This window comes from Pieris rapae, chromosome 12 (genome assembly GCF_905147795.1).
Source record: "Pieris rapae chromosome 12, ilPieRapa1.1, whole genome shotgun sequence".
NCBI classification, from domain to species: Eukaryota; Metazoa; Arthropoda; class Insecta; order Lepidoptera; family Pieridae; genus Pieris; species Pieris rapae.
The window spans coordinates 4325648-4351199 of NC_059520.1; the positions used below are offsets into that span (position 1 = coordinate 4325648).

General features: G+C 32.3%; 2 protein-coding genes across 5 annotated transcripts in view; both read left to right on the plus strand.

The window, feature by feature from the left end:
* LOC110993729 (formin-binding protein 1-like) overlaps positions 1–9846 on the plus strand; it is a 42744-nt gene extending 32898 nt beyond the window's left edge. Inside the window, exons 7-15 of one of the 4 annotated variants that reach the window (XM_045630422.1) lie at positions 140–277; positions 1580–1783; positions 3969–3998; positions 4605–4703; positions 5307–5400; positions 5979–6132; positions 6552–6832; positions 7404–7601; positions 8364–9846. In XM_045630422.1, the coding sequence (XP_045486378.1) occupies positions 140–277; positions 1580–1783; positions 3969–3998; positions 4605–4703; positions 5307–5400; positions 5979–6132; positions 6552–6832; positions 7404–7576 (1173 nt within the window). In that variant the 3' untranslated portion in view covers positions 7577–7601; positions 8364–9846. The remainder of the gene's footprint in view (positions 1–139; positions 278–1579; positions 1784–3968; positions 3999–4604; positions 4704–5306; positions 5401–5978; positions 6133–6551; positions 6833–7403; positions 7602–8363) is intronic. The other 3 variants (XM_022260081.2, XM_045630424.1, XM_045630425.1) reach the window with 3 other exon arrangements.
* Positions 9847–16855: 7009 nt separating this feature from the next.
* LOC110993769 (nose resistant to fluoxetine protein 6-like) overlaps positions 16856–25552 on the plus strand; it is a 58338-nt gene continuing 49641 nt past the window's right edge. The window contains exon 1 of the mRNA XM_022260137.2: positions 16856–16974. The gene's annotated coding sequence lies outside the window, so the exon portion shown is untranslated. The remainder of the gene's footprint in view (positions 16975–25552) is intronic.

Consider the following 25552-nt stretch of genomic DNA (forward strand, 5'->3'; position numbering starts at 1 on the left):
TTTAAAATAACGTTAAGTACTGGCGCCGAGCTTTGGCGCGCTGCCAACTAGGTCGTGTGGAAAGCCAGAAATTGTAAAACTATTTTTGTATACAAACTGGCTCGAAACATGGCTCTACAGAAACAACCCTTTGTTCCAGGACCTAGACGAGAAAAGAATAAAGCAAATCAAGAATTTCATGTTGAGTTCAGTTGATGTTGAAAGGAAGGTATTTCCCATAATAATGCAATGTTTAGAAGAAATGGAACACGCTGCAAACAGTATTAATGAGAAAGAGGTGAGTTTTGTAAAGAAGTTTTAATTGAAATTGTGTGGAGAATTGGCAGCATATTTAGTAGATTTCAGTATATTCATTAAATAGTCATAAAATCTACATTATTATTTTACTTATGTATGACTAAAATTATCTAAGGCCGATAGGAATGCCTTATAAGGAACCTTTGTGTTATCGGACAAATATTTTTTAAACTAAAATAAATTAAACGATATCTTTCAGGCGTATATACTTGATTGATAGATTCTAATACATGTCTACTCTATATAATTTATATATATTTAATAGTTTCTACCGAATTATCAACTCAAAGAAAAACACCGTATCGATATAAAAAATTGCGCATTACATTATCTATTTGAAACATATTTTAAGTAATAAAAATATAAAGTATAGGGATACGCTAATATTCATTAATAAATCCCAATTCTTTTTTATATAGATATTTTACATAAGCATTAATATATTGTTTACTATTAAGGTATAGCTAATATATTATCATATTCCTTTTCGTACAAGGCGCAAATAATGGCTTAAGCGATTTAGAATAATCCGATAAGTTTCCAAGCCATACGAGGCCTTCAAGGCCGATTGAATGCCGCAGCAAATCTACTTTTAATCCGACGTAGGCAAGCATTAGGTTTTGTAATTCTATAAATTACATACACCGAACCTAAAAGATTAGCTATTATTAACGCAGTCTTAGTAAAATTCAAATTTCTGATTTGGTAATATTTAACCAATCGCGACTGTCATGAAAGGGTTCCGAATTTAAAGTTGTGATCCTTATTAGTAACAAAAATGATCAGTCAATCTTATAAATTTATTATTGTTATATGTGATTTAACATACAAACTTAAAATGTTCCTTCATCAAAGTGTCTACGTGTCTACACTTGCTCTGAAACGGCCTGAAAATAAATATCAGCCATATGAAACAAGGATAGCTTTGTATAAATTATTATTTTATATGATAGATAGAGTATCTCTTTAAATATAAAATCACATTACGGTTTTGGAACACGTCTTCTTGATTTTATCTATCTAAGAGATAAAAATCAGGAAACATTTTATTTAACCCGTCTTTGTAGCATATAAGTATATGTCGACAATAAACGATACACCGACAATTTTTAATCAATTTATGTTCTACCGACACGTTGATTTTTGTTTTCAAATTTTAATGAGATATTAAATAAATAATGGTAAAAAAATCAAACGCTACGCGCCATCGTGTTTAAGTTTATATTGTAACCCTTAGATGTGTTTAAAACTAGCTAGCTATATATTTAACAAACAATTCCAGGACACACAGCTAGTAATAGAAAGGTACAAATCTGGCTTCCTACCGCCCGAAGACTACCGTTTCGAAGCGGCAAGTGGTGCCGATGCAACGGACTCTGCGCCGGCGCATCCCACGCACAATCACCTCACGGCCGCGCGGGGAACTGTATCTGGCAACCGGATTAAGAAACGAGGAGGCCTACTCTCTATATTCAGCTCTAATAAGGTGAGAGGGTGTGAGTGTCAAAGATAATGTCCATGGGCGACGGTTTCACTTAACATCAAGTGAGCCTCCTGCCCGTTTGCCCCCTGTTCTATAAAAAAAAATAAAAAAATATGTTTTACACGGCAATCTTGGGCAATGTTAGGGTTCATCAGGGGTACCACTTAATATTTGGTGATACTCCTGGTTGGATCCTGTTAAAAAAATCGGGAACGTTTCAAATGGGCCTGTTTTAGCTAGGCAAACGCGTAATTTGAAAAGTCAATTGATTGTCAAATTTATTTTTATTCTTCTTTCTCATGTCGTCAAAACATTTATATTAACTAACGATGTGATTCATTATATATGATTATTTAATTTAAAGGGTGCTGTTAGAATAAATAAAGCATTCATTCTAATACAAATCTATCAAATGATACATTATAAATATATAGTTGTAAGTTTAAAAGAAACAATTTATATCCACTGCACACCTCAGTTGTTAAATTAAATAGAGGAAGTCACTGTGACTGACTGATTAATCAATTATTTATATATTTACTAAAAAAGTATTATTGTATTAGCTATAGGTATTTTTTTATCAAAGTTTAATACAGTACTTAGAAGATTCAAATTTAGTTTATAGTGTAAGAATTAATTCTTTCATTTTTATGACATACAAAGCGATAAAAATAGCGCGTTGCCAAATGGCATGGTCATGCAGTACTGTTGACAGAAAATACGGTTGTGTTGCATATTTACATATATGGCAGTGTCATAAAAATGCAATTTGGCCTAGAACTTCAAAAGGCTGCATAAACATTAAAACAATTGATAGTTAGTTCGATCCGATCTCGGTCTAGTTTAATATTCTTCGTCATTCATTTAATATTTTACCAGACCGAGATTTCGGAACGAACGGAGAACGCCAATATACTGATTTTTTTTTAAGAAATAAAATTTCTGAAGTTTTTCTTAAAGAAAAGAGCGTACCAATTCTTAAAAGGCCGGCAACGCACTTGTGAGCCCTCTGGCATTGAGTGTCCATGGGCGGCGGTATCACATTAACATCAGATGAGCCTCCTGACCGTTTGTTCTATAAAAAAATATGTGATTTGAATCTAAATCCTATCAATTATTGTTTGTTTTATGTAAGTGACATGAGGGTAAGACAGGAGTAGTTGTGTCAAAACATTCAAGAGGTTTTATAGTACTTGATATGAATAAGGGAGTTTTGTTGATTTCTTTAGCTTGCTTTTTTATGTTCTGTTAAGTTGGAGGTACTAATATGTTTTTATCTGTTACCCCTATGATCCCTACCTAACCTGGGTAAACAACATTGATATTATTGGCGGGCCGCTGGTTTGGAAAATGTAAGTTGACTTTCGGTGCGGGGACGTAAGTGGCATGAGTTTTCAACTAATTCATTTCCTATCATTTACTGGAGAACAGACCTAGGGTGTTAATACAAAGCATATAAATATGATAATTTAGTTTATCACTCACTATATGCAAGTAAAATCTGGTAAATATACATTTTTCATTTCACATCTTTGTGCTTTCACATCATACATTAATCTGAGGTTTACCGTGTGTGTACATACATTGCAAGCGTATACGTTGGCAAGGTTTTTGTCGTGCTGATAAGCGGACAATGCTTCCATTTATCGAGGCCCTAGCTAATTATGCTACCTTGAGCGAGTGTTAGTGGCGAGTCTCACATAACACCCCGCACCAAAGAAACAGTCGTAGAAAGGTATGCCTCTTAATTATAAAAAAATCTAGCCAAGTTAGCAGCCGAGATTAATAAGCATTTAATCAATTTTATTTGACGTGAACATAGCTATTTAAAACAATAACCCTTTAAACAACTGATTTAATTAACTGGCAAAATTCAACAGTAAATATAAATATTAGGATATAAATCTTGCATTCATTGTATATAATTATAGGTGGGAAATAAATTTATATGTTGGAAGTTTATACGCTCCCGACAGTTTACGTACGTACGTACACGCGTTAGTTAATACGCTACATCGTCACAGCTGTGCTTGTCTGTTACTCCAGTTGAACAAGTACTTCACTAAACAGTCCTCTCACCAATGTCCAATACTAAATTCATCGAACACTTTCCATGGTCATTCACTTAATATTTTCTTTGTTTTTTTTAATTTGAAATTTTGCTTTTTCGCTCCCGTTTCGGCTACAGAAGATTATTGAGGCGTGCAATTCGATCAAGGTCAGTTTGTGTTGCGCTGGTTAACATTCACTATCCACTTGTTGATTAAATATCGCACTAAAGGTCACGTAGTAACATAGTAAATTATAAAAAAGGTTCAAAGTAAAACAAGTCTTTATATGCTATGGATTTAATAAAATTCTGAAATTTACGTTCTATACATTACGAATTGGAGAAACATTCTGGAAGTTAATCAGTCAATTCTTTAAATTTTCAAAATTTCTTTCTACATGCATGAAAATGATTAGGTTAATTTTTTGGAGTGTGATAATTATTTTATAAATTTCTTTTTTTGGTTGTTTTTGTTAGAGTTTTAGCATTAAAATGTGATCTTTTTTTTCCGGATTCGATTGTGAAGATGGGATTTATAGTAAGCAATGTTGGATGTTAAAGCTTGGAATTCCAGTTTTTAAGAATTCTTCTGTAGCCATTTTGTATATTTTATGACGCCTGTATGTTGTACTTTGCTTGCCTTTACTTTTTTTGTGGTACTAATGCTTGTCACTACACGAGCTAAAAATAAAAGAAAATTGTATGAGTTCATTTGTTTTGATTTTTATGAAAAGCCTATACTGTATGGAAACATAAAATAGTTATATATTCCAGAACAATATGTCTATGGATGGAAAGGAGGATTATTCAGACTTACCACCGAATCAGAAGAAAAAGAAGCTGCAAGCAAAAGTAGCCGAATTAAATAAACAGGTATGTTTAATTAAAAATAAAACAAAACATTTATTCCAATCTCACTATACCAAAGATAAAAAATGGGAAATATGTAAAAAAAGCAACAATACTAACACGTCTAAGTGCGGAAACACAGTCCACTTACCTCACAATACTAACATAAGTGAGACAGTCTCGACTCTGAATTTTACCTTTATACTTACGATTGGTCTCGTATTATCTTTAAAGACGACGAGGATCAGCATCGAATTATTTTGACTTGCCCCCGGCTTAGTAACATCTCTGTATCTGTATCTGTAAACTTAGTTAAAAAAATTCTAAGGTTAATACCCCGTACATGAATAAATTACTGTTTATTACTTTTATTTTTTGATAATGCAAGACCGTCATTGACAAATACGAAACATTTAATACAATAGAAGAATTTAATAGTTTTTGGATTTTGTTGTTGTTTGTTAAGCTGGTAAAAATGTATATTCCGTTCATATTATAATTTTTGAGAATTTGGAACGTGGACTAAAGTTAGCACGATACTCTTTCCTACACGGATTCTATTATTTTATAGGGAAGTTACAAAATAAAATAAAAATAGTTAAAAGTTCCATACATGATGTATTTCAGGTCGCGCAAGAGCAAGCCGCTATGGAAGGTTTAATGAAAATGAAAGGTGTTTACGAAACGAATCCAACGCTAGGTGACCCTATGACTGTTGAAGGTATTATTTTTTATTATATAAGAAAATTCAAAACTGAAAACGAAAAGTTTGTTTTTTTGATACAGTTTCATTTATGATAAATCTGATAGAAATGTATAGTTACTATAGTATGCTCATATTATATTTTATTTTGCACATTATAAAATATATAAAAAATAGAAAATTTGTTCATACTAATCTTTGTTTTTTATAAATAAAAATCCAAAACTATTTAAATACCTAGTGTATAATGGTAAAGGGGCAAATATTCACTTTAACACTTTATTTTTATTTTTACATTTAGGTACAAAAACAGAAAATAGATTGATTACATACATACAATTATATCTGTACACAGATATATCCAATTATATCTGTACACAGCATTTTACACTAAATATCAACCCATATATATATATATATATATATATATATATATGTGTGTTATTTTTGTACATAAATATTTTAATATCTATATAACCAAAATAATTGTATTTAAACGTGTACTCGCGTAAACTAAAGACTATCTTTTATTGTTTTAATACTTTTGTTTGTAATTTTAGAGTAATAAATAATTTGCTCTATAAAAATATTTTCAGGACAACTAAACGAGTGTTGCGACAAATTGAAGAAATTAAAAGAACAGTTACGCAAATACGAAGTCCTATTGGCAGAAGCGAATAACCAAGTATGTCCTCCGACGCTGCATCCTGTCGCAAGAACTAATGGAGCCGCACCTAATCAAGCTACAAGGTAATTTTTTAATTATCAACAATTAACTTTATATATAGATAATAGAGCCATACTGTAATAATATATATATATAATATTACAGTTCTTAGTTCTTAATGTTGAATAATAGAAAGAAAAATATTGTACGCTGAAGGAAACGTACATATTTCAGGCACATACTTAAGATTTTCTAATTGAACAGCTGATATATGAAAAATAAGGAAAATACATGTTAATGCTAGAATATAGTTGTATATAATTTTGCGTACTCAGGGATGTTAATATGTTTTTGCAAAAACACTACATTTCAAAGAAAAAATTAAATGCAAAACTTATATAAAAAAAGTTTCCTACCTATATATGTAGGATGTGTAATCTTCGATCGACTTCTCTATATTCTATGGGTAAATTCAAAAATAATTTATGTTCTATCATTACAGTATCGGGTCAAACAGTGAATCCCTATCGCGGTCCGCGTCGGAATCGTCCGTCAGTACAGGGGGTTGCGCGGGGGCGGGGAACGCGGGGGCAAGTAGGGCGGCGGGCGGATCCCCTGAGTCCGGTCTTGGGGGGGAACTGGCGGCCGCACACGCGGAACACGCGGATAACAACGAGCACGACGATAACGACGAGCACTGTGACCATGAATCGGACTTTGATTATTATTATGAGCCAGATTTACAGCCGCTCGGCTATTGCAAGGCCTTGTATGCGTTTGAAGGTATGACTTTATAGTATTTCAAATATAACAAAGCAATAACAACTGAATGAATAAACTGTTTTAATTTAAATATATTTTATTAAAAAAAAGGGTATTTTGCTCAACAAGTAACTTGTTTTGAATTATTAGATGCTTATTATCTTAATTTTAGATAAGTTACGTTATATGTACTATGTATGTACTCATTCTTTTAGTACATAAGTAATAACGTAACTTTAATCAATTAAAATTAAATTTAATGTTAACTGGATAACAATTTGAACTAAATGCTTTTCATAAGATGTTAACCATTAATTGCACATCAATTTCTAGTTCATTTTAATATTGTGTAATCATTGTATGAGTAAAATTTACAGATTTTTTATTTACAATAAAAATATTTGTATACAAAATCGATATGAATTTGACATTGTTAAAAACTTGTATTGTATAATTTATACCCCAATTAAAACCCTTCTACATCATCCATAAAAAAATTAAAATCACGTTTTTCTACGACTGAAGAGGTACATATATTTAGAAACAATTGAATATATGGTATACGTCATATATTTTTTTTAATTAATTTCAGCTAACGGCACAGGATCGACAATGCGCATGGAGTGCGGAGAGCGACTATTGGTTTTAGAGACAGACGCAGGCGACGGATGGACGCGGGTTCGACGATCGCACACGCGCGAAGAGGGATTTGTACCAACCACCTATATCGCTACTACCCTGTATTCGGATGCCCATGGGCACTAGCTGGTAAGCTGTCTATAGTTCAAAGGTATTTAGTTTTCACATTAATCGAAGAGAGATATTATATGTTCACAATAGGAGTAAAGTACTTTAATATTTTTATAAAAATTCTCTATCTATCGAATAATAATAGATAATCAAGAAAGAAAGGAAATGAAATCACGGAGCTCATCAAATAAATATTCTTTGACAATACAAGTGCATTAGTAACTATTTTTAGGATATTTTGCTCTATATAAACTTAGTGAAATAATGGTCAATTACTGTCTTTGGACAAATACAAAATATAAATATAATAATAGAATCTTTAACTTACTGACATAAACAATAATATTAAAATAACTTCTCAATAACAAAAAATATATATGCACTTATGTAATATATATATACACATATATTTTGCCTGTGTCTGGCTATACTCTCGGAGCGTAATAGTAGTAATATAATTTAGGACATTGCCACACTTCAAAGCTAAGATAGAGTGAGCAAAATTTACTTCCTTGACTTTAACAATATGAGTGCTATAAACATACGTTTTTTTATTGTCATTATAATATAGTGTTTTCATTCTTTATAGCTATTATTTTTAGATTTTTGTTTGTTTTTTTGTTTTGACACTTTATTGTATTCACTTAATTTCGCTGGTCGTGTCCACATTTCCTAGGGACGGCACCGCATTTTTTTATATTTCGAATGTAAGTTGATGTTGACATGTGTTTGTCCTAATTTTGTGGTCCAATAAAAAAAAAATAAAAAAAAATAGTGTATAGTAAATCTCTTGTTGTTTCAGGTGGTTTACCATCGCGGCGATCGCCAGCGATGAGGTGTTGAAGTCGAATCTGAATCCTTAGCGCTTTGCGCGTTGTGGCCTATACGTATATTTTTGCTATAATTTATCCATGGGCTAAGAAAAATGCTCATTATGAATAATTATAAAGTGCGACCCGCTATCGCGCTATATAGTTATTGTGACGTCACTATTTCTAGGCAAATACAACTGGGTCAAAAATACTTTTGTACCTTGTAAACGGACTGTTAAATTGATACTTGTATGAAATGTTTTATTTGATATTTAAATAATGGATTCAGTAACTACACTGAGAACGTAGTACAATTGCTATTTAGTTAATTAAAATTTTAATACTGAATCACAACAGACTACTTAAATTTATATAAATGTATTTAAATATCAAATAGCAAGTTGTATGGACAAAATTTTTATAAACATGAATTTGGTGTGCGCTTCACAGTATTGATTAGTTAAGCATAACAAGAAACTCATTAGTTAAGAAACTTATTTCAGTTAGAAGTATTATTTTAAAAGAAGTATTTTATTTCTAACATTTGTTTTTATCTGTTATCCGAGAAGTCTGTTGTTTATTTACTATGATTTAAGAAGTTCCATTTTTTTTTTAATTTTATAAACGGATACAGGCAAAGCAAGGTTACTTTTTAATTTATTATATGCGTGTAAGGAAATCGTTTTAGCCAATTGGATTGTTTTATATTCAATTCGACTAAGTCTATCTGTTTCTGAAGCGCCAACCGAAGCACATTTTTTTAAGCCCATGGTTTAGCGTAATTCACGCCCTTCATAATAACATTCCATGATCTTATTTATTGTGTATATTATTTGTGGCTTACATATTTGTATGTCCGTAATTAGGGTTTAAATATATTTTTGTACGCATCTTCGTTGTGCCAGCTGTTTGTTAAGGTTTTTTGTACTTATGAATTAGATTATTGCTTGTGATTCCGCCATTATCGAAATTATAGCAAAAATAAGTTGATGTATTATATGTAAACTTAAATTTTAATGGTACTCATTCACCTATGGATTTATGGTAACGTAACGCTGTTTGGGCGTTGAGTAGGAAGTCTTTCAAAAAATATTTCTATTATAATAAATATATAGAAACTGCTTTTTACATCTGTTTAGGTTATAAAATTTGTAGAGGGAAAAATTTTTGAAATGTCAAAAATGGATTTGATATTTCCGCTGTCAGAAAAAAGAAACAAATTCGAATGCAAATTTAAAAATAGAATTTTTTTTTGTAAGTTTTCGTGCTCTGTGCCCAGATATGTATAATATCGCGCTAATGTTAAATGAATCTTATTTAGGGTAATGCTAGCTAAAATACAATTAGCCAATGCTATTTTCTGAATTTTTGCTGTATGCAAGAAATATCAATGTATTTATATATAAAGAGATGATGGATGAATGTTTGCATTTGATTTTTATATAAAATAAAAGTATATGATGACAGATTAAATTATGTTTTATTTTGATATTATATTTAAATAATAAATTCAGTGTAGAATAATGACTCTACCACATACCCCCGACTCCAGTTAAGGACCTACCTATAGTATTTTTCGTATGATTACAACATTGTAGTAGCTAAATACACTTTAGTTACATCAATTCTTAAATGATATATATATACCTATAAATATTTATTATTTTTTCAACATCAGAATTTTATTTTAATGAGTTATTGGATTTTTTTTTTGGAAAATTAAATATAAAAGTTAGTTAGGGCAGATTTTTATTTTAGATGAAAAAAATAAAGTAATTCTTGAGAAGTCACTACTTTGAACTTAGGATAATAATTCGCAATTTATTTTGTAAAACATACCCGGGAATTTTAATTAAAGACTGCAAATGTCAGGGGACAAGTGGCCTTTCACTTCCCCGAGTTGAATAATGACAATTGATTGTACCTTCGACCTTTAATCTTGCAAGCAACAGATGAAGCGTAATTCTCTTTGCGAGTAATTTTATTAGGAAAAAGGTTAGCTTTTAGCAATAGCTTTTCTTCAAGTGGCACAAAGTTTAACAAATGTGGCCTAGATTCCACAATATGTTCTAATATTCCTATAATAATAGCTTAATAAAGTATGCCAAGTTTTTTGATGAAACTTATTGAAACCTATTTAATGAAACCAAAAATCTGTGAGTAATAAAAAAAAATTCTACACCACTACTACCACTGAAGTAGTTCCGAACCGATTTGATTCGGCAAAAGGTCCTTCAAGAAAAAAGCGTATTTTTTAAAAGGCCGGCCAAGCACTACCAAGAAAAAAGTTCTCATAGACTATTCATATCATTATTATTTATGAAAACCATATAATATGTGTTATCATTGAACACATTTTATTTACCATTTGTGTCACTTGAAATACGTACCTACTAAACAGCCGCATCTGTGGTTTAGCGGTTAGCGTATAATTCGTTTATAAATCCCGACGGCACAGTTATTAAAAGTGGTCACTACAGAAGGCTTACCTCTTACTTGCTTTGTAAAATTTACAATGTTATTCATATACGTAATCAAACCTCTCTTAATATTTTTTTATAGCTGGATCAACAGTTCAACAACCAAAAGAAAATCTTAGTTGTTGGTGCAATATTGATGAACGCATGAACCAAGTCATTTTAAATATTTTCTACGATAATTTTTGAATGTAGGATTATTATCGAAATTATTAGGCAGTTGTTATAACAAAGAGAATTTCATTTATTTATACTTCGTTACCTTATACAAAAACATACATATAAAAAGGCAGCTCATAAGTTATTAGGCAACCAGCGACTCAATCGCTAACAAGCGATTTCTTCCAGGCAACCCTAATAAGGAACAATAGAGAAGCAACTACAGAGATTTGAGATTATTACGGTTCATATAAATTGAAATTATATGCTATTACACATAATGAGTTGTAATGAAAAAACGTAATTTGCAATAGCATGTAAACGTGTTTACGTTGCGCTCACTCGCTGCTCCATTGCCCGAGTGAGCCTTCCGTATCTTACCACGCAACGTTACGTAACGATTACTATTCGATTATTAGTTATCAATAAAACCAATATGTAAGTGTAGGTTCAGACCTCAAAACATGTGGTCAAGACCACCCGAATTTCGTTATCATAAAAATAGGAAACGAAGTTTTTACTGTTGGAAATATAATATAATTTGTTAAAAATTCAAAAATCATTTATTCATGTAGGTAACATAATGTACACTTATGAACGTCAAAAAAGAAATATATATTAAATGCTTCTAATTTTACATTTACTGCCAGTTCAAGGGCGTAGAACGGAAGAGAAGAACTGGCAATAAACTCTCCGCCACTCTTTTTAATCGCCAAGTTTTTTCTTTTATACAAAGTTTGTAAGGAGCTGCAACCATTACATTATGTTCCGTATGACATCTTGAGTAATAAAGAATAGTAAAATAAATTAAAAACAAAGATTTGTCCTCTATCAGCAGGAGGCATGGTGCAATAGGAGTTTGGTAGAGTAGTTGGATAAGTTGAGTTGAGCTGAGTTGGTAGGGTAGAGTTAGGTAGAGTACATTTGAGTTTAATACAGAACGATTTTATAAATAATTTATCGGTATTATAGCATATTTTACTGGATTTATACCATAAGTTACCGTTATATCGTATTATACCGATTTTATAGCCGATACTTGCTACGTATAAAAGTATCAAAGAATATATTTCGAATTGAAGTCTGCTCATTAATTCATTACCAACATTAGACTTATACAGGATTGAAGAAATATTCGGATTAAGGTGCCACAGAGAAAGGAGGAAAAATTATGTTTTATACATTCATATTGCGTCAAAATGCGTGGTTGATACCCAGTGATAAAACAAGTTTTACGAGAAGTACACTATCCCAAACTTGCGCAAATACATTTCCTGTTTTCTGTGTAGTCGTTATAATTTTAGTATTACAACGAAATATTCACTCAAACTCATTTGCTAAGATTTTGGAAATATGGAACACACAATAGTAACTATCTAAACACAGTATGAGAGTGACTATTTCCAAGTTTGCACCGAGAATTATTTCCATAGTTAACCGAGGAACCCTGATTGTTTTAAAGAAACTAATATCACATGTAGCTAACTAAGGAAAACGTATCAATTTATGGCTGGTCCTCAGATTTTTGTATCGATTTCGTGGTTTCGTGGATCTTACCAGGAACTTAGTTTTCAGCCTTCTGATGCTATACAACGTTGATTATTTAGGCCTAAGGCCAGTTTCTGGACGATGTTTTTCTAGCGAGTATTAAATGCAGGCATAGAAAGAAAACACCTTTAGTACCAGCCGTGCTTCGAACACACGACATCAACATTAAGGGGTAGACGCTCAAACATTGCTCACATGCTCAATGCGGAAAGCCATGTAAAAATATCGCATTAATAACTATCGATAGATTTTACAGTAAATGACAATAAGTTATTTAATCATACGTATTATTACATAATAATTGCTAACAATAATGCTGGGAACCCGTCGAACAATACCCAAAAGTAAGGTGGAAGTTATGAAGTCATGTAAGTACATAGCAATTATCTATTGTTAACTAAGTAATACTTCGCACACGATGAGTGGCCAATTATGAGATAAGGAAACTTTCGGGAGGAACAAATTATTTAGATGACACAGATCTGAGTTGACGATAAACGATATTTTCTATTTGGTATATTCTAGCATTATATGTAAGGAATTACAATTATCGTTGCCTGCTACCAAAGGATTTTGCAACGTAATGCAATATGTCCATGCCCAGTGATTGTGATCATATATGTGAACTAGTACAGTTATAAAGGTGTACGTTTTGGTTAATTATTCTGGGTATTTCACTGGCAAGTTCATTACGCATTCATGCATTGAAAACCGCTTGGACCTGAAACAATATCACAAGTATTCGAACTTTAGTTATTGAAAATGTATGTTTGCAGTTTGATTATTTAAGGGACAAAGGAAGCGTGACAAACTACCGGTACTCACTCATGTGTTGCGAGGTTGGGATAACCGATACCACGAGATTTCAATAGTAATAAATAGTTTAGCACTTTCGATAGATTCTAAAAACGATTTTTATTTAAAAGCATTTTCAGGAGCTCCAAGAGAGAGGCAGCACGAATAAGTCTTGATGATTATTTAAGATTCGTTTATGATGATTGTCTATTCTAATAAATAAAGTTCTAGTATGAGTACTCCGTACTTTTCTTGGAATCAAACAAAACATAGTCGAATCTACGAAAATGAAAAAGTTTATACATTAAAGACTTTGAATTATTTACCGCAATCATGAGTCAATAAATTTTAGGGACTGTTCGAAGTATTGCGGTTACTGTTCTAGAATGAAACTGATTTCAGTGTATTTTGCGTGTTTACTGAGTTTATGCAATCGTTTTGTAGGTGCACACAAACATATTAATTATACATGTTGATAATTGCTACATCGTGCAGGGGTTCGTTGCGTTATTGTTACAGAATTCACTTCAAGGATTTTCAGTTCGAAATCTGTCTTCGAATTTGTTGAGCAATGTTGTCAATATATTGAATTGAATTTTGAGGGGAAATGATTCTTGAACATATTAATGTCAAGGTTTTCGAAAGTGAAGAGATTATGACTAACCTCCATAAAGGCTCTTGCATTAAGGTATGATGAAAAGACCAGTTGCAGTGCGGTTGGGCGTGTCCTCTGATGTCTTTGAACCCTGTGCACCTATGTTTGTATATAATTAGGTTACCTTTTGTGGTTCTGTATATCAATTTTTGAGTTTCATCTGCAACATGCGGTCCGGCTATGGCCAGTGTAAGACTCAAAAGTTGACAGAGCAAACACTTGGAGCAGTTATGTACGACTGTAAAATATGTGATATATGATACCGATGCGAGTTCATTTATAATGGATTTCGATGAACAAACACTGCTTCTTGTGCCACTATTACGCAAACGTAGAAGACACCGTAGTATGTGGGTCCGTCCAGTACTACAATCAAGAGGACGGCATGGAATATTTCATACTTTATTTCCCTAGCTGAGATAATAAAAAGTTTTTCAACTACTTTAGAATGTCCGTGGTTTCTGTGTATGGTGAGTCCGGCAGCTCTAAGCATTTGGCCGCACGTGCAAAACTCAACCGCAAAGCCTCTATACCTCCTGCTGAGGAACTGCTCGAGCCGAGAGTTCCGTGTATTATGGATATGAATTTCGTATGGAAACGGCGACCGCTAAAGAGCAGTCAGTCTCGGCTGCAACATGTAGTCCGTCTATAGCCAGCGTTAGACTTCATAATCGTACAATTTCTTCAGAGTTCAAAACAAATCAACATCTAGTATTGTCTTTTATTAACATAACTTTAACACATTTAAAGAAAAACACTTTTTTACGGATTATAGTTATAGGAAACGTCGGTTTAAATTTAAAATTATGTCTAAATAATTATAAGTTTAAATACAATAATACATAACTATAATCCGTAAAAAATTTTTTTTCTTTAAATCAACATCTCTTTATTGAATAACAAGTTACATTGTTTTAGAAGGAATTCCTGCCTCTGAACTAAGTCTAGGGAGACCTGTATAACACAGTATCGTCCGTTCATGCAACGGTTTAATAAATGTATGTAGGTCATAGGTTAGAATATGATTTATGCAATTTCATTACTTTAGGATAAGCAATTAAATTATCAAGCAATCTTGAAGGCACGACATATTAATACGTCATACTGAGCAAAAATATACTTATCATTGTCCACAGAATTGTAAATTTCAAACGCTACTAAAATTCTATATGAAGAAAAATAGAAAACTGAGACTTATTGCTAAAATAAAGATACCGGTTTATAATTTTGTTTCGTTTGTCTGATAATGTTTGGGAAGGAATGGATGGAATAGGAGGTGGACAGTACTAGTGTAAAAGAGAGTAACTGCATTGTGTAAATTAATCATTAGATTAGTCTTGTACTAGTAATTCACATATTCACTTCAGAGTGTCATGGCTAATTGAAACTGCTGCTTTCCTATACTATATTATAATACTATAGATCTAAAGAGTTGTTGCACTAATTAAAATGTTCCAACGTGTTGGAGATCGCCATGCATACGTTTCCCCTCCACATGAGTTGTTGTTAAGAGAGACAAGTGGCGATTACCTTCTTAGGTGAACCTGAGATTTATTTATTTATTTCATGATTATTTGCCAATGTAAACAAGTAGCTGATCAGCCTCTAGTTCCCGATACAAGCCATGGACTTTTTTGTGTCTAGGGTTTTCTGACGATGTTTTCCTTCACCGTTGTGTAAATTGCCCATTTACACAGAAATTGCATTATTGCATTGCCGGGGATTGAACCTACGACCTAAGGGATGAGAGTCGCTCGTAGAAGCACTCTCTTAAGAAAATTGCAAGGAATTATCATTAAAAAATACGCTATCTGGGCACTTGTATCTATAGAAGTGATGAAAGTATTTACTAAGTCTAAGGTATTTCTAGGAGACGTCTCCAACACCACATCTCCAACGCATCAACTTATCGCCAATCGCATAAATTTAGTAATCAAATGTTCACGTCACATAGGAAAATAGGAAAGACTAAGTTTAGGCTTTTTGGCTATTCAGCTGTCTTTCCCAACTTTACCCAAGCTCTCAACTGCGGATCTCATTATAAAACATCGTCTCTGTACATATTAATTTAGTAAAATGAAATCTAAAATCTAAATTCATGAGAACAACTCTAGGGAGCAAACATAGAACCTTAAGGCTTAAAATTAATTAATGGCACTGCGCACTTTACAATATTTCCTCAACATTAAGTTTTCATTCAGGTCAATTAATGCATCCCCTTAGAACAGAGACTGTCTAATGAAATTTTCCCGGCGGAGTAATGAGTGGAGGTGTATAGCGAAAATGTGGCACAGTTTTTGTGAATTATGTCAATGGTTTTGTCGAGTGCTCGAGTTTAATATAGGAGTACCTAAATGCGACCCCAGCGCTCTTCACCCTTATAAGGGTCCATAATTTGTCACTCGCTCACGACGTGAATCGTTAGTATTTGTGAGAATAGGTCCGATTAATTAATTATTGAAAGGGTACTAAAGAGAAAAGTGACAAAATATCTCTTAGAGAGATTCGGAGATAATCTTCCATTTACGTTTTATGGTATAGTATAATTTGTTTATTAATGTTTCTTTTTGGTTCGATTCCTGGCCAAATAATGTAATTGTTTCTCTTTAAATATATGGTAACCCTAATTATAAATACAATACTTTAAGTAATTAATACGCAAGAACGTAATGGGGTTATTCGAATACAACGATCTTGCCTACGAAATCGTTTAAGATGGGTTATTACGTAAATCCGTAGTTGTCATAATAGGTGGCAAATGTTAGGGCAACGCGGAGCAAATGAAATTAATTTGATGTAGCACACTTTCATACCGGTTTGATGGTTGTTGCAGGCGCAGTGGCCGCACGAACGTCGACTCAGGCGCAACTCTGTGTATTCCGTGTTTTCGCGTAACATTTTCCTAATAAGAGCTTGTTTAAGAGGAAGTGTTTTCCGCGTGCATACGAGTTTTAAATTTTATAAAAGGTTTGTACGCAGATTTATTTAAATGGAATTTTAAGGTATTTTAGCAAATAGTATGTATATATATGTTAGGTAACAAATAATACATAAGATCCTAATACATTAAATGAAAGATGCATTTTGAAAACAGATAAATATACAAAATATAGCTTACGATAAATTAATTAAAAATACGATATGTTTGTTTAAGACAATATCAATATTTGACATAAAATCCAAATGAAATTATACTTTTCGCAATCTTATAACATTTAAAATGCTACTCTTGTTAACGTTTGGCAAATTTAGAAAGCTCTGACGTTTTTCGATGATGTTTCTTGATAAAATTAATTTGAAGAAAAGTTTCGAAGATAAATTAATTTCTAGTTTTATTACGTCCGAAGTAAAAGTGAATTTTCTTACCACATCATCTTTTACTTAGTGGTAATGAGATTAAATTATATTTATGTCCTTCATTTTATAAGTATATACATATAAATATATGTTGTTTATGTTAAATGTGAGATAAAACGAAACCACAAACATAAAAATAACCGCCAATTCTCGGCTAACAGATCATGTACTACATAGACTATGACTCGTGCAGATAATAAGTACTACGAATTATTAGAGCGATTTAAATTTTGTTATAATTAACGAATGAGAAATCTTATTTTATATTTTACACATGATGGTATTTAATTACTCGATTTTTAAGTTCATTTAGGTATATATTAGGTCGTATCAAATACAAAGTTTCTCAATAAAATTAAGAACTTAGCTTTTGCGCAAATTCTATGAATTATAAAATTTATCGATTTCTCACATTTAATAGAATTATACGTTAGATATTAAAGATGAGAATTGCTGATAATATCAAGTAAATGAACATCAAAGAGATGTATTGTATTCTATAAACTAAATTAAAAAATAGCCTCCATACACATACGATACGCATAATTATAGTCATAACCGAATTAATTAAAACCACGGAACCGAACATTGCCAATTCATTGCGTAAAAGCAAACAGGTTAAATTACCGCTCTATTTCAATTTAAGTAGATAATGCCCTAGATTTTGTTTATTAGGACAACAAGTAATGGCTATTGTATTTGAAAGTCTTAACCCATATAAAAAGTGTACGAGCAGTGTTATAACGATGTAACGCAAATATTAAGCAATCTCGAAGCCTAAACACTTGGATACATAGATTGTCGTATACATTGGAACCATACCAACACATTCACATAAAAATATCCGAAGTAAGATAACTTATTTGATATAAAAAAAAGACACAGTACATTATTTCTTTTTATGGAGGTCTAGTTCGTTACATTTATGCATGTGCAAGATGGACTAAGTCTGGCGAGGAAAGAACATTTAACTGTTATTTGACGCATCAATTTTTTAATAATTATATCGACATTTTGTCGATTATTTTGTTTCCTACATAATAAATATCTACGATAATATCTCGGTATCAGCCAGTGTACAAACAAAAAGGTCTACCGAACAAAATACACCATTCCCAGTCTAAAAATCGATATTTATCCTGCTTCCTTAACACAGTTGATTTATTAAAAAAGTGTTATAATATTTTACGTTAAGCTGGTTTGGAATATTTGCACATTTATGCGGTTTTGGCTTTAAGTCCGACGTCAGTCGTAAGATCTAAGCATTTCAAAGTAGGGTTTTAGTTGTCAAAGAGGACTACACTTTATTGCATTCACAAAAGTCCTCCTATTACTACAGTAGAATACGAAATTGTATATAGCCTCTATCTATACTGTGCTTATATAGAATCCCTTTAGGTTTTTAATTTTTAATAATTAATCATGAGAAACCACTTTAATTATATACAATTCAATAGGTATATTTTCGAAAGTCCCTCATGTTATGTAGAATCTCTGCAGCAATGACGTTCGTTTTTTATCTAGCTAGTTTACTTCCTTTTGTGCTATAAATGCGTAGAGTTCGGGGTCGCTCTACATCTTCTACCGCATTTCCCAAGGGGGGAGTTGACCTTACCTGAGGAGTTATTCGGACGAATACCTGCAGCTGAGTTTCATTACGGACGGCAAAATAGCATCCGTAATACCTCAAAATCTGTCGTTCTACAACTGAGCGCTTCTTCAGGCAGTTTCTGCTGACCAATTCTACTTAGGCTTCTTCGAAATATGAGCATGAGCGAACAAGCACCAGCGCACTTAGGAGACGATATCAATTAACATCACGTAAGCAAGGGCACGGGCATTTTACATTTAAAAAAACCTGTCCTATAATATAAGTAGTACCTGGATGGCCGAGCTTTGCTCGGTATTTTTATTTTTTGATAAATTGTGTTTTTTGGAAATTATATTTAAGTACGAATTACATACTAATAAAATGATGAAATATGAACAGTATAGAATATATATGCTGCATTGCTTTAGTGCTGTTGTGTCGTTAAAGCAATTTAAACAAAAAATAGTATTATTATTCGCCGATAGATGTCAGGAAGATTCATTTTTCATTCATTCCTAGCTAGATTTATCGCCCCCGAAACCCCCCGTATACTACTACATTCGTTTCGGAATGTTTTCGGTGCTATTTGTATCGGTACATACATAAAACTTTGAAGGTGTCTGTATCAGAGGTCAGATCGCTTAAAGCGATGAACTTTCACCGTTTGTTAGTTTTGCAGCACGCGTCACGTTTCGTTACATCACACGCATACGAGTTTTTTTACTACCCATTTCTATTTGACTTATGGAATTTGGCAATTCGGCCTGGCCTTGATGACTTAATACAACACAATGACTATACATTTATGAAGATCTACTCCTTATACTTTCGTTGAACGAAACTTACTTTTTGTAAATAATTCTCATTTCACACACACACATTTACAGTTTCATATATATCCTCTAATGGCATAGAGTTGTCAAAGGATCTTTAGCGCAGATCCCACTACGACCCTTAAATGAATGAACCTTATGTGGCCGGTCGATTCGTAATTCGCCATTTCAACACTTTATTTGTGTCCACGAGGGTTTCCGCTCACGCACACAACCCCTCTTTATGATCTCGATTCATCCCCACAGAAAGTCACTAGAATACATATGAGAAACACATTATTAGGTTTATAAAAATATAAGAATGTTTAGTATAGAGTTTCAGTGTGTGGATGTAGTGATTACTAAGTTTCAACGAGGGTAGAGATGAAAACGAAAGATAAAATAAACAATATATCATTAAGAAGATGTCACAATAAAAAAATCAAAATGGACAGGCATATGTCTAGAGGAACAGGAAAGTGGAGCAAAAAAGATTTAATTGGTGCCAAAGGTACAATAAACACAAAAAAGTAAGACAATTAGGAAGGTAGACAGACCAAATTAAAGAGACACCGGCAACGCACTTGCGAGCCGTCACATCAGGTGTCTCCTGCCGTTTGCCTCCTATTACATAAAAAACACACCAGGTGGTACATGGCAGAGGGTGATCCAGTGCTGAGAGGAATGGCGGTATTTGTAAGAGGCCTTTGCCTCAGGGAAGATAGACATCTCACAAATAATATAATTAAAATATAAATAATATCTCAAGAAAAGAGCGTACCAATTCTTAAAAGGTCGGCAACGCACTCGCGAGCCCTCTAGCATTGAGAGTGTCCATGGGCGGCGGTATCACTTAACATCAGGTGAGCCTTCTGCCCGTTTGCCCCCGGTTCTATAAAAAAAAAACTGTGATTAAGTGTATCTGAAATAAGAGGCTTTTATTATTATTAAATTTCTATCTATAAAGCTTAACTAGAGATAAAAAGTTAATTAAACTTAGGTGGTAACTGGCCCCGAAATGATTTCTAGCTTGCTTATAAACAATTAATAATTTGAACAGAAATGAACCACTTAAACCTAGAATAACATTCTGTAATATTTTTCGATTTCCAACGCAATAAACGCATTCAAATGTTAAAGGTTTTATAACCGACAATATAAAAGCTTTTAAACTCTAAAATGCAAAACTTTCAGGGAACATTTACAAGTCCGTCATACGATAACAAAGCAAAACAATAATAAACAAAGAGTTTTATATTCCTTGAGCTAACGCTTAGAGAATATGATACTTCATTGAACACAGCGTGCATATTTCCCCGGGGAAAAATGAAAGACGTCCACTATTTTCCATCGAGCTTAATTTATTTTTAATTCGATTTATTGTTTGCTGTATATTAAAATCGCTTTTATATACCTTACAACACCAGGCATTTGTGATAAGCGTATGATATTAAAGCTATTTATTTATTCATAAGTAGGTGTATTTACAGCAACACATATTCATTTAATGAAATAAAACACTTAGACAATACAGCATAATAGAAAATAATGCCATTTTTGATAGATTAAGAAATTAAACAATATACAAATTTAAAAAATAAAAAAGTTAAAAAACTTTTTCGCATTCGCCTTTTGATATATTTCACATATAAACAATCAATGTTTTCAGTCGTTGCGGCCATGGCAAATTCACATTACAGTCGGAATGATGTCAAATCGTAACAAACGTTCCTTATCATTTTTCTACAAAATAATTACATTGTTTTAAATTACCTATTGTTTATTAGTAGGATTATTATTATAAGTGTGATTTCTATCCCTGATACTCGTATAAGAAATTGAAAATATAGTTCTAAATTTAAAATAGAAAAACCGATTTCCAAATGTAATTTCCATAGAAAACTGGGACGAATGAATCTAATACTAATTTCATCAAAAAGCTACCCTTAATATTTCTCGTTCTTTGTAAACGCATACATAGCCAGAGGTTTCGTTACATTCAGAACATTTTACTGAATATCAGACGAGCAACAAAAGACATCTCATATCTTATTAAACTGACCTTTCGTTCTCCTGTTCAAAAGGAAATATAAATATTTTCATTCGGCTAAAGTTGTAAAGTACACACAATCTCCGAGCAAGTATTCGGTCCCATTGAATTTTGCTATTCAAAGAGGTTCATTAATTATAAAGTGCTTCATTGTAGTAAATCTTATGTAAAGACAAGAATGAGGTAGAATAAAATTACTTACCCGAAGGAATGATTATGTATAAATTCAGCCAGCAGAATGCGTTTCAACTCTGCATATTTGTTTGGAATTCTGATGTGAGCAAAATATTTACAAATTACATTTATTTCCGTAAACATCTAATTATTTAAAACATCTAAGGCCGATATTAAACTTTATAAGAGTCAGTAGCCTTCGACTTTTTGTATTTCCTTCACCGTACGAGCGAGTGTTAAATGCGTACAAAGACAGAAAGTTAATAAGTACACAGCCGGGAATCGAACCTACGACCTCAGTTATGATAATTGCACGATGAAGCGACTACGCCAACATGCTATACTGACATGGATAGACTTTTTTTTATTTCCAAAAATAAAAATAAAAAAGTCTATATTGGTATTGCTAGAATATACGAAGTAATTTTAAATAGTCACCAATTGGCCTAAAATAGCGTTGAATTATACAGATTTGGGTGTTTCCAAATCGATCGGATTCGATTAAATTACATTCACTTATTGTCGAAAGACTGGCGGTAATTTTGCAACATGAATTAACCGATACCTCCTTATCGTAATCACGTAACGAATATTTACTTTTTCTGCTTTAATAAACGTACGAAGAATTTAATGTTATGTTTATATTTGATTATACAGTATTCTCGAATACGAAAGAAATAATAATACTTTCTTTTATTTGCAGTAACTCCGAAAAAGTAATTTGTTTACTTTGGCAACAAATATGAGAAAAAGCTATACAATCCATACATTAAATTGAAAAAAAAATGTAAATTCTTAGTCAGTGAAATCGAAACTTATTTTAACTATGCTTAAAGAGTAGCACTTTTACAAATCGATGACAATGCTTTGTTACACATTTTTTTATCAATGCATACACGTTTTTATAATTATTATACTACATATTTATATCAACCATTAATAACAAAATCACGACAATAGTCGTTCTACAAAGAAATTAAGCAAGTTGAGCTGTTGACAAACGAATAATTTATTGCCTCAAAGGAACGAGTTATTGAACTCTGAAATTGATATGAGGCTTATATTTGGAAATAGAGCCTCGAACAGAATTTCCGATATGAATAAGGCAAAATTTAATTTGCTCATAAGTTGTTTTGTTTGAAACATGATAAATTGACTCAATTATCAACGTTCTTTATGCTCTATTATAGTATAATACTTTGCTCAGGATATACAAGCCAACCATGGATGGTAAATTTGTTTTGAGAAGGCACATACCTCGTCCAAATCCAGGAGGTACTAGAAAAAGAACAATTTAATACGACGATACATCTAAACATTCGTGGTCTCTGTCTACCCCATCAGGAATAAGGCGATAAATAAATAAATACTTTCTGCAAAAAAAGTTTCGCTACCATCTTTCTGTGCAGACTTCATTGATTTTTAAACTACAGGGTACGGTTTTGGAATGAAGAGAGAGTACATTCTTCATTACTGAAGAAAGTATTCGCATTGCATATGTTCTGTCTTGGGCAAACCTTACTGCCTTTATGTGTGAATACCCTTGAAAACCTTCCCTTGGTCGGTCCGACTATCGGAGAACGGGGTCTCATGCCTATATCGGTAACCATACCGCAAGCATCTCCAAGTTATCGTGTCCCAAATGTGCTCTATGTCCAAAGAAGCTTGGATAACACGCTGAAGAAAGTTGGGTCGTCATTTGAGGGAATCCTGAGAATTCGTCTGTAACATATTACCTCCATTTTTCTGATGCTTGCACAGACAAATTTCTGCGCCGTATTAAAAATATTCCGATCTTTCCATATTATTTGCAATAGTTTTGTCATGTCGTCTTTGTTGATACAGGCGTCATAATTAGTAAGTCTAGCTTTCTTTAGTTCCTGAATTTTACCCATAGACATATTGTCGATTACTATAATATCCCTTCCGTACGTTTAAAGTTGACTAATGACTATATAGGTACACGTTTAACCAATAAGCCACTGGCCCTTTCAATTCTATTTCCGTACATAGATTAAGTAATTTGACCAATTATAATTAAAATAAATAATGTATATAGTGAAATACTGTATACATTATCAATGAAATCCATATTTGTCGTTATAAAATAAATACTAAATATAATAATGAATAAACTTTATTTCATTTAAAATAAACATTCATTAAAAAAAACTTTCATCCAATGACACCAATTTAATGAGTTACTTAATAAATTAACACTGAATTTTAGTTTTAAGGTTAGATTTTTACTAATCTAAGAAGACTTTGCGACTGAGTTTGCCATAACGCGAACCGTGATACATATGTTACTATATTACAACAATTTAATGTTGAATTAAATTATTTAAGTAATCAGTTTGAAATGTGTTTTATCAAATTTACCCAAGCTTTGCGCGAATGCACCTAAATATTTACGCAACATTCAACATGCAATGTGAAATTACACAGTGACAACTAACCACAACGTTGGATTTAGCAAAACAACGTACAATTGTAATGAGAAATTCATTATAAATAGTATTTTTATTAAAATAATGTCGCATTTGATGAATTTCTTGCATAATATTTTTTGTTTATAAAATTATAGATTGAAATGCGAATACTAATCAGCTTGTCTCTCGACACAGACCAATTTCGATCGTCGCTTTGTTGATATGTCTTTCGAAATCGGCTGTCTTATATTGGTTTATATAACTAAGCTCTTGTTAATTTTACCATAATAACATATAGTTAGGGTAAGAGTAAGATTAAACTTACTGAGGTGCAAGTCTCGTTTCTGAAATATCCTTTAACATCTTTAGTAAAAGTTAAGATATAATTTACTTAACTTTTTATGATCATCAAAAATGTAAATTGGGTCGCTAAATTCCAAAATACTCTAAGACCGACTTTAAATTTAGATTTTGAGATGTTTATTACAAATCACCAATTGCTCAAATAGTACTAAAATATGGTTACGGCTTTGATATTTCATTCTATTGAGTAACGATGGTTATATAGGTTTGTTATTATTTATGATGTCGAACCATGGCAGCTTTTAATCCTCAACACGCAAACTCATATTATGAAAGGATCGGCTGCAAAATAAGTATGGAAATATACAAATGTACCAAATGTAACCTAACGCAGCACGTTCAGTACTCAAATGTCATATCATACAAATTTTGTGTATACCTAAAATCTACATTGCCGTATATATCGTTACAATAATCCATTTCTTGTTACAAGGCAAACTCTGTTTAGTAATGATGCTGGAACAATGCAAACATCAATTAGAATGAGGCTTGTCTTCCGCACCGCGTCACATCAAACACAGCTCTGAAATCCGAATATTAATCCACCTCATCCTGTATTCGCGACACAACCGAGTCAAAGCATTTCCCACTGATTCTTAATTGGTCTTCGAAGCTTCCATTGTGATGCTAAGCGAAAACAACGCCAAACAATGGAATCTCATTTAATCTTTTCGTGGATTAACATCTTTTTCGATTTCAGCTAATTATCGCTCCCCTTTATTCTTCAACCGATTGGTTTTTGTTTAGAACATTAAACAAAAATACA